Here is a 9892-nt window from a genome sequence, read left to right as displayed (position 1 = left end):
TTTGCAATTGAAGAAAATTGATTCGTTGTTTCTGAATTTTGACCTTGAGACAATAAACCTTAGGCTTGGGATTGCCACTAATGGAATGAACTCCTTTGGTAATCTGAATAATAACATTTCTCCGTGGGCTTGTCTTCTCACGATTTAGTACCTATCTCATTGGTTGTGCATGAAGCCCAAGTATATGTTGTTAAGTGTGATGATTTCTGGACCAAAAAAACTGGAAACGACATAGATATTTATCTAAGTCCATTAACTGAAGATTTAAGACTTTTATGGGAGTAAGACGTTGATGTTGATGATGAATATTCCGGTGAAAAGTTTAAGATGCGTGCAATGTTATTTCACACAATCTACAACTTTCCTACATATGGTAATTTGGATGGATACAATGTCAAAGGATGTAAGACGTGTCCTATATGTGAACCTAATACTTGTTTTAACCAACTTGAGTTTGGAAAAAAGACCGTTTACCTCGGACATCCGAAATTTCTAAAACCCAATAATCCTTATCGTATATTGCGAAAGGCTTTTAAAGGGGAGCGGGAGTTTGAAGTCACTTCTAAACCTTTAACCGGAAATGAAGTTTATCAATGACAAGAACATCTTATTTATGTCTTTGGAAAGAATAAAAAAGGTCTCGTTCAGATAAATATTTGGAAAAATAGATCGGTGTTCTTTGATCTTCCATATTGGTCTATCCTCGATGTAAGATAATATTTTGATGTGATGCAATTGGAGAAAAATGTGTGTGATAGTTTGATAGGAACACTTCTAAAGATTCCAGGAAATATTGAAGATAGTAAGAATTCTTGTTTATAGTTATGGTGGAGATGGACATACGAAAATAGTTGGCTCCAAACGATAGAGTAAAAATAACTTCTTTACCTTAGACATGTCAAACTCTATCTTAAAAGGAAAAGAAAAGTTTTTGTGAGTGTTTGCATGGTATCAAAGTTTTCCAAGGTTACTCATAAAACATTAAGAAAGTGAAAGATCTCAAGTTATTTGGCTTAAAATCTCATGATTGTCATGTCTTGATACAACAACTTCTACCAGTGGCTATCTGTGGTATCCTTCTAAAAAATGTAAGAGTAACTAAAACCAGATTGTGCTTATTCTTCAATGATATATGTACTAAAGTTTTTTATTTAAAAAAATTATATGAATTAGAAGATGAGACTGTAATAATATTGTGTCAATTAGAGATGTATTTTCCTCCATCATTTTTTGACATTATGGTTTACTTACTTGTTCATCTAGTAAGAGAAATTATATTTTGTGGTCCAGTTTATTTAATATGGATGTATCTAATAGAGCGGTACATGAAGATATTTAAAGAATATACGAAGAATCATCACCTACCATAAGCTTCGATCATTGAAAGGTACATCAAAGAAGAAGCTATTGAGTTTTGTTCAAACTATTTGTCAGAAGCAGAGTTTTTAGGAATTCCAAAGTCTCGTCATGCTGACAGATATGGAGGTAGAGGTACTCAAGGTTTAAATGTTAAGTCAATAACTCAGGATGTAGTTCTTCAAGCACATTTTTATATATATTGAATAATCTTGATGAAGTTCAACCTTACATAGCTACTCACAAAAGACTTATGAAGAAAAAATATCCCTAAATGTGTGAGAAGTGGTTGTTGACAGAGCATAACTAGAAATTCATAAGTTGGTTTAATGAAAGGATTTCTAATGATGATAGTGCATCCGAGATAATTAAATGGTTGTCGTACATGCCAAAATTTAATGTGATAACTGGAGCACGTAAGACATTAGTAATTTTTCCTTTTATACAAAAGCAAAAGATGATCATAGTATAATATAAAATAGCGGGATTATGGTTGAGGCCGAATCTGTATATTTCTCTAGTTCAAAAGATACGAGTCCTATATTTTCACCTAAAGCATTCTATGGTGTCATTGAGGAGATTTTTGAGATTGATTATGTTATTTTTTAAGTGTATTTATTTAAATGCAAGTGGATTCCCAATAACAATGATATGTAAACTAATGAGTTAGGATTCAAACAGGTTGACCTTGACAAGAAAACTTATATGATTGAACCATTCATCATGACTACTAAAGCAAAACAATTTTTTATGTGACATGTCATTTAGACTTATCGAGGAAATGATCAATTATTCTCCAAGTAAAATACATTCCTCATAGTGATAAATTTTTTGATGTTTCTTCTACTCCTTCTTACGCAACATAAGTACCTAATTCATATGAAGAAGTTGATAGAGATGATGTGCATGTTATTCGTAACAATCATGAAGAAGGCATATGAGAAAATTAACAAGTAAGTATTTTTTATAATTTACTCGTAATTTATTGTAAATTATAATTTCTAAGGTTATATACTAACAAACATTATTATTTGAAATTCTAGGTGTTTGAAATTAAGACACCAAGATACTATTATTTGATGTAATGATGTGTAAATTGTAGGTTGTTTTGTGTCATTTTAGTTTTGATGTAATATATAATTTTTGGTTCTTAATGTAATTTTGGCTTTGATGTAATACAATTTTTAGTCTAATATGATTCACAAATGGGTGTGTTGCTATTTTTGGTCTGATATGATTAAAAAAATCCAGATTAAAAAAATTAGAAATTCTGTAAAAAAAAAAGATATATATTAAAAAATAAATAATTTCACAATGGTTGTTTAATACAACCGTTGTTATAGGTAGAGCGTTATCTAGAATAATAAACGCCATAAATGGTGTAGCTAGGTATCAAATCCCGAACCTATAAATATTTCACTAGAGTTGTTCAGTACAATTATGGTTATAAGTAGCGCGCTTTACAATTTACTACAACAAGCAATAGACCATGAATATAAATAACATACTTACAATCACACACTACCTAACAATGAACATACAACCATCATTATATATCTTCTACAACCGTTATCATATGTGTTTTTTGTAGTAGTAAAGAGAAACAAAATAGAAGAATCAATGTAAAAAGAAGAATTAATGAGAAGAGTCAATAAGGAGAGAAACAATCAAATGACAATGACCTGATATAAGAGACTTGCACAGCAAAAAAATCGTGTACATCTATTATCTTAGAAGAACATTATAGGGTCAGACGACATTACCACCCATAGATAAGCATGGGACTCAAAGGGTGTAATAACTTTTTTTCATTAGATTTTATCAATGTTTTAGTTTGCCTTTTTCAGATTTACACATTGTATTCCCAATTAATCAATACGCTATCTGTACCACCTTTTTTATGTTACATCTATGAACAAGTGTTATATCTTTTGGTTCTCGTGTTGATATTATAATAATCCATGTGAATTCAATCTCTTTTTAATAAAATTATTACTTGACGAAGAGTTTGGTTTACTTTCCAAATACGTCATCAACCATCTAACATGCCACCTCTCTATCAGTCATTCCACCAAAATACTCAACATGATATAATGACGAAAATTGAAGATGATTTGAATAAGTTCATTTAGTTTACCATGGAAAACTAGAACAATACAAATGCTTCCAAAAGAATCTAGAAGTATTTGTTCGATATATAGCAACGTAATTGACTATACATCAAACATATTATTAAACTACGCAAGTATAATCAAAGAAGAATTATAAAGATATTGCAGTATGAAATGGGGCTTTAACTTTGACTTATTTGAAACTATGGAGCACTCAAAAGACATAAGTGTTTATGATAATGTGCAACATTTTGATAACTTTAAAATACCAGGTAGTATCTATAGTAGGCATGCAATTATTTAGTGGGACATCTTTGAAGTTAAAGTATTTAACTATCGTGGTATAGATTTTATGAGACCACACCCATCCTTTTTTTTCCTAATGAATGATATGTTAGTTGTAGTTGATAATGTAACTAAATGAGTTGAACTAGTGGAGGCACATAAAGATTATGCCAAAACTGTAGTTAACTTATTGAAGAAAAAAAAAATTTAGATTTCATACATCACTATGACTTTATTTTATGTTATTTACATTTATATTTTAAGTGATTGTTTGAACATGGTTTATGTATCTTGAATTTCTAAAGTATGCATGGTTATTTATTGTCAAATGTTAATTTTCACATTAAACTTGATTATTTTTGAATGATAGCATGATTACGACTCTACTATAAAATATACATTTTGTAACATCTTATTTCAGTCATTTATTCCACCAAAGTAATATTTCATCTTTAGGTGCATTTATTTTTTGTTAATTACTAAAACACTTTTCACCACGATCTAAAATAACAATCATGGTTATTGGTTAAAGAGTGACATGTCTTTACAAAAAGAGTTTGTCCCCTTAATTGTTATATTTGTATTAAAGTTAAACTATTTTTCACCACGGTCTATCATATCAACCATTGTGTTAATTATAGATATTTTATCACAATTGATACTATCAACTGTGGTGAAAATATTACTTATATATAAGCGAAACTTTTCTCATTTCTGTACGGATAAACCGTAGCTCCTAATTCAAAACCCTAACATCTCTTTCATGCCTTATACAAATCTACATTAATGTTTGCACACCATTTCTTCACAAAATTCCAACATACATTCTCCAACTCGCATGGATCAAGTAAAAGTGTCATGAAACATGCAAGACGGAAACACGAAACTCATTTTTTTTCTCTTCTCATTTCAGGCATGTGAGACATTTCTACCATTCATGTTATGAGTTAAGTTGTTGTTGTTGTTCAAAATATTTATTCTTTTTGATTTTTTTTCTTGTTGCTGAGATGATAAACCCTTATGGATGTATGTTATTGATTTTTGTTTAATTATTTCATTATTTTTGTTGAGGTTGTATGTTGGTGTTTGTCTTATTTTTGATGTTTTTGTTGAGTTATATTGATGTTTTTATTAAGGTATGTTGTTGTTTTTGTATAGGTCTATTGTTGTTGTTTGTGTTATTGTAGATGTTTTTGTTTATGTATGTAGATGTTTTTGTTTGTGTATGTTGATATTTTTGTGGAGGTATGTTGTTGTTTTGTTAAGGTAAGTTGTTGTTTTTGTTATTGTAGATGTTTTTATTGAGGTATGTTGATGTTTTTATTAAGGTATGTTGTTGTTTTGTTAAGGTAAGTTGTTTTTTTGTTGATAAATATTGTTGTTTGTGTTATTTTAGATGTTTTTGTTTATGTATGTTAATGTTTTTGTTGAGGTATGTTGTTGTTTTGTTAAAGTAAGTTATTGTTTTTCTCATCGTAGATGTTTTTTTAGATATGTTGATGTTTTTGTTGAGGCATGTTGTTGTTTTGTTGAGGTAAATTGCTAGTTTTGTTGAAAATGTTGTTGTTTGTGTCACTACAACAAACAAGACCTTAGACAGCGCTTTTTTTAGCCTTAGACAGCGCTTTAAAGCGCTGTCTAAACCTCCGCTGCTAAAGGTTTAGACAGCGCTTTTTTAAATCTTAAAAGCGCTGTCTAAGCCCCCCCCTTAGACAGCGCTTTGGCCAAAAGCGCTGTCTAAGACCCTCCTATTTTAATTTTTTTAGGTATACCTTAGACAGCGCTTTTCAAAAAGCGCTGTCTAAGCCCCCCCCCTTAGACAGCGTTTTTCAAAAAGCGCTGTCTAAGCCCCCCCCTTAGACAGCGCTTTTGCCTAAAGCACTTTCTAATTCCCCCTTAGACAGCGCTTTTTACAAAAGCGCTGTCTAAGGTATACGAAAATTTTTGAAGCTTTTGTTTTAAACCACATTTTTTCCAGGTTTATAAACCAGAATTTCTACCTGTTTTCAACCAGATTTTGACAGACAATAATCACATTTTATATATGCCATTTTGGCCTTTTTTCTACCAATTTTTGGCTAACAAATATATATATATACCAATTCAAAGCAATTGAAAACAAAAATATAACGAAATCATGCATTATCAGATATAACTTATAATCAAAGCAATTGAAAACAAAAAAATAAAGAAATCATGCATTATCAGATATAACTTATAATCAAAGCAATTGAAAACAATTAATCCAATGTTAATAACCAATGTTAATATAAACTTTTTTCATTTTAATATAAACTATACATAACCAATGTTAATATAAACTTCAATAACGTATCCAATAGATCAAAAAATGAATTCCATTGACTAAAAACAATACTTTTTTCATCAGAATATTTCTGAATATGTTCTAAGAAATCAAACAGCCTTGAAACTTTTGAAGACTCCGTCAAATTGTTCTCAGTATCAACCTTGAATGGGCTTTCTGATGGAAGTACAATAAGATCATTTTTCTTGAGTGATTGACCACAAAAGCATGAGCAACATGAGCAGCAGAATGAACAACAAGTATTGGAGCACTGCAAGATAAATTGTTTTCAAACCTGTTCATAAAATCAATCAATTCAGAGATTAGTCCAAAATCATCACTATATAGCATGATATAATTAAAAACCGGATCATAACTCGTAACTCACCTAAGAGTATACCAAAGGTAATCCGAAGTGTCTTTAGTTGTATTCATTTGCTCGAGTAACGAGTTTGATCTCAATGAAGTGTCATCGAAATTCGGAATCACATCTTGAAGTTGTTGCCATTCATCAACTGAGCTGAAGTTTTGTCTTGAAGTTATGATCCTTCTGTTGCTGGTTGTACTTACCTGTATATTCGTCCTATAATTAAAACAACTAAAACGAAACAGAGAAATCAATTTACACAAATAATTGATTCTGAAGAAAAGTTATAACTTACATTTGCAGTATTAAAAGCTACATTTTGACAATCTGGTAAGATACTTATTGACTTGGGGAGCAAGTCATATGAACTATTGCGAAATTGGATAGTAACATTGTTCCCTTTATCATTGTTTATAAGCAATGCAACACATCCTCCATTTTCTTCTTCAAAAACATAACCCTGAGGATCGAAATGAAACAAATGCCTACGAATAAGTATAATTGAATTGCATTAAGTGAAAATGAACCTGTTGCAGAAAGAAAATTTGACATTACTCACTTCCTGCAATTCACCTAATGAGAAATTCCTCTGCACTCCTTGTAATAAAGTGGTTGAACAAGACTTGATTGCAGCATGCAACTCCTTGAGATGTCCATACTTCGGTTGTCTGAACAAACCTAACGATAATTTTTGCAAATTTTAAATTTAATATTATAAGCTTAACCAGATGATTATGGTCCTCCCTGTCTCTCGAGGGATTAGTCTTTTCAGTTGCACGCAGAAGATGCATGATTTCTACCACACAAAAAATGAATAAAAAGTGATGTTATACACTTACCATATTCATCGAGCGGTGCTTGATCGTAATAACCTGTTATAGTATAAGCAGAGGCAGTTCTCCCAAAGTTTGTTCCACCATGATACTAAATTACAAACAATGTTAATTACATTTGTATAGTATTGGATTGATTTTAGATAATTGAAATGAATGCATACCATATAGTAATTGATAAAGCTTCCGTTTCGTGCTACAAAAAGAGCGACATGAAACGCAATGTCTTCAGCAGACCGTATATACGGCAATCCACCATACACTTGATAGCTTCAACAAGAAAAAGAAAAAAAGGCAAATAAGTATTTGATTTAGTTGAACATGAATGTCTATTTTTGCAAATCATGAACTTACAATGATGTCCAATTCTCTGTCCACATTGCAGGCTTATTAGGAGAGTTTGGTCCTGTAAAAGTTTCTCCACATCTCATACCATTACATGTGTTGATCTGCATCAACATGTAGAAAATCCATGCATTAATTTCAAAAAATTATAAGCAAAATAGTTTTAGCTTAGTGGAACTAACCACAGGATCAGGAGCGTCTGTTTGCTTGCACATAACCCACGGTACGCCTGTATTAAGGCCTACTGCCATTTTTGCAGCCCATTCAACATACTGCGAACCTGCCGTACCGAATGCTCTTTCGACGTTTTGATATTCATTCTCAATCTATATATTATTCCACTTATAATGATTAACCATTCAATTCAATGGTGATGAAAAATTTGTCAAATTAAACTAATAATTGGATTTCTATATGTATATACCTGTGACAATATAATTGGGCCTCCTTGTGAAGCATATAAACCCTCTTCTTTCAACATGTTGACAATTTTTGTTGTAAAATTTTGCATGTAGAACTAAACATGTATACATAAAAGAGTGATATAAATAACATAGATAAATAAGTGAACATGATTTATAATATGAATGTACCTTAAATGGCTCATTGTCTGTTCGGTAAACAATGCCAGGGACATCATGTAGCCAAAATGGGAATCCTCTTCAAGTTTATCCAATTTTGAATTAGAAATAAAAAATAAAAATAATAGTTACTACATTTTTATATAAAGTTGTTAGGGTGAAAGAGAAAGTACCCATATGTCCATTCACTTTCAATGAAGGGTCCAATTCTGAGACAAACATACAGTCCTTGACTTTGAATTTCTTTTATGAATCTCACCAAATCATATCTCCCGCTAAAATCATACTGTTACAAATGTATATATTATCATAATTAAAATTAAATATTTTTAATAATTTAATATTTATAATTTGATTTAAAGTGTACAAAATATTTATTTTTGTTGTATATCAATTAAATTTTGTAAAATATATGCATTATCTGCAACTGCAATATTTATCAAAGAATATGACATAAAAACAAGGTTGGAGAAACCTAGGAGATTCAGAAATAGACAGGTACCTTGCCGGGTTGAGGTTCATGAAGATTCCAAAACACATAGGTTTGGATAACATCCAATCCTCCTTGTTTTGCTTTCGCTATCAAGTCTCCCCACATCTTCACAAACATTTCAATTAATTTCAATATCAAGTCACTATCATCTTGTCTTGTTCTTCCTTTCAAGCAATGCATGACTATGTGTAACCGTAAAGTCTTTTCCACACAAACTTACTCATTCTTATTTTTATTATATTAATAATAGTAACACCAAAACTTATAATAGTACGCTATTAGGAAGAATAGACACAACACAACATATCTAGAAATTGATGTCTCGTGAGTCCAATGAAACTGGACTATCCAAACAAACCATAAAGTTTAAGACACAACATTCTCTATCATACCCGTGATGCAATAGTGACTATGTTACCTACAAAGTGCTTTTGTAGAACCTTACCTACCACAAAACACAAACAAACTATGAGCTTTTCTTTTCTTTCACAAAGTTGGTTTTCTGTGTATTCTAACGCCAAAACTGTTAACTAAACTGATATAAACTACTAAGTTCATAGATTAATTATATATGGAAATGGATATTGAATCAGAGACTATGTACATTGCAGAAAAGCTATGATTATATAATATATATACCTGAGGGGTGCTGCGAGGGTAATGAATAGAACCAGAGAAGAGAATATTTCTGTGGCCATTGATGATAAGAGATTCAGTGTCTCAAGCTTCGGTTTCTTATCCCTAACACTCTCTCTTTCTTTCTCAACATCTTCTTCTTCAGTGTCTGAGGAACCATGTACTATTAGTACTTACCCATTGCATATATTGTAGGCTGACCAGCAAGGATGTAGATTTCTATCAGCATTTTCATCATCAGCTCCCTTCTCAATTTCTGTCATCCAATACAGAGCTTGACTCTGGTAAGGCTTTAGACTACACATCAGGGTTGTTGGTGCTTTTTTCTCCTAAAGATACGTAAGACATAAATGGGTTGGCCACAGACACAGAAGAAAGAGAAGTTGAAGACTATCAATTGAAATTGGAACACAATTTATACACCTCTAAGTCAAAGACTTCAGCAGCTCCAACAAGTTTATTCAAAGCTGACTCTGAAATGCAACACTAACAAACAAACAAACAAAACAATTAAAAAATAGTGATTCAATACCTTCCTATATGGCTCAATCTCTAGCATGTTTAACAGTGTAAGGAGGGG

General features: G+C 31.3%; 1 protein-coding gene across 1 annotated transcript; it reads right to left on the bottom strand.

The window, feature by feature from the left end:
- Positions 1-6198: 6198 nt before the first annotated feature.
- Positions 6199-9493, bottom strand: LOC127137760 (beta-galactosidase 6). The gene is made up of 14 exons (XM_051064184.1): positions 9490-9493; positions 9316-9395; positions 8686-8781; positions 8357-8469; positions 8196-8262; positions 8027-8119; positions 7785-7928; positions 7612-7706; positions 7422-7527; positions 7264-7348; positions 6984-7102; positions 6720-6884; positions 6446-6627; positions 6199-6352 (listed from the first exon to the last, which is right to left on the bottom strand). The coding sequence occupies exons 1-14, from the start codon at positions 9491-9493 to the stop codon at positions 6199-6201; spliced, it is 1503 nt and encodes a 500-aa protein (XP_050920141.1).
- Between the last annotated feature and the right edge of the window lie 399 nt (positions 9494-9892).

This window comes from Lathyrus oleraceus, chromosome 4, assembly GCF_024323335.1.
Source record: "Lathyrus oleraceus cultivar Zhongwan6 chromosome 4, CAAS_Psat_ZW6_1.0, whole genome shotgun sequence".
Classification (NCBI taxonomy): domain Eukaryota; kingdom Viridiplantae; phylum Streptophyta; class Magnoliopsida; order Fabales; family Fabaceae; genus Lathyrus; species Lathyrus oleraceus.
Note: the sequence above shows the minus strand (reverse complement) of the source record. Positions and strands in the feature narration are given on the sequence as shown.

Excerpts from the sequence above, each read along its gene's own strand:
- LOC127137760 (XM_051064184.1), bottom strand. Across the intron at positions 7,528-7,611 it reads ACAGAGAATTGGACATCATT|CTATCAAGTGTATGGTGGAT; the intron begins GTAAGTTCATGA and ends TTCTTGTTGAAG. Across the intron at positions 6,353-6,445 it reads TACCTTTGGTATACTCTTAG|GTTTGAAAACAATTTATCTT; the intron begins GTGAGTTACGAG and ends TTTTATGAACAG.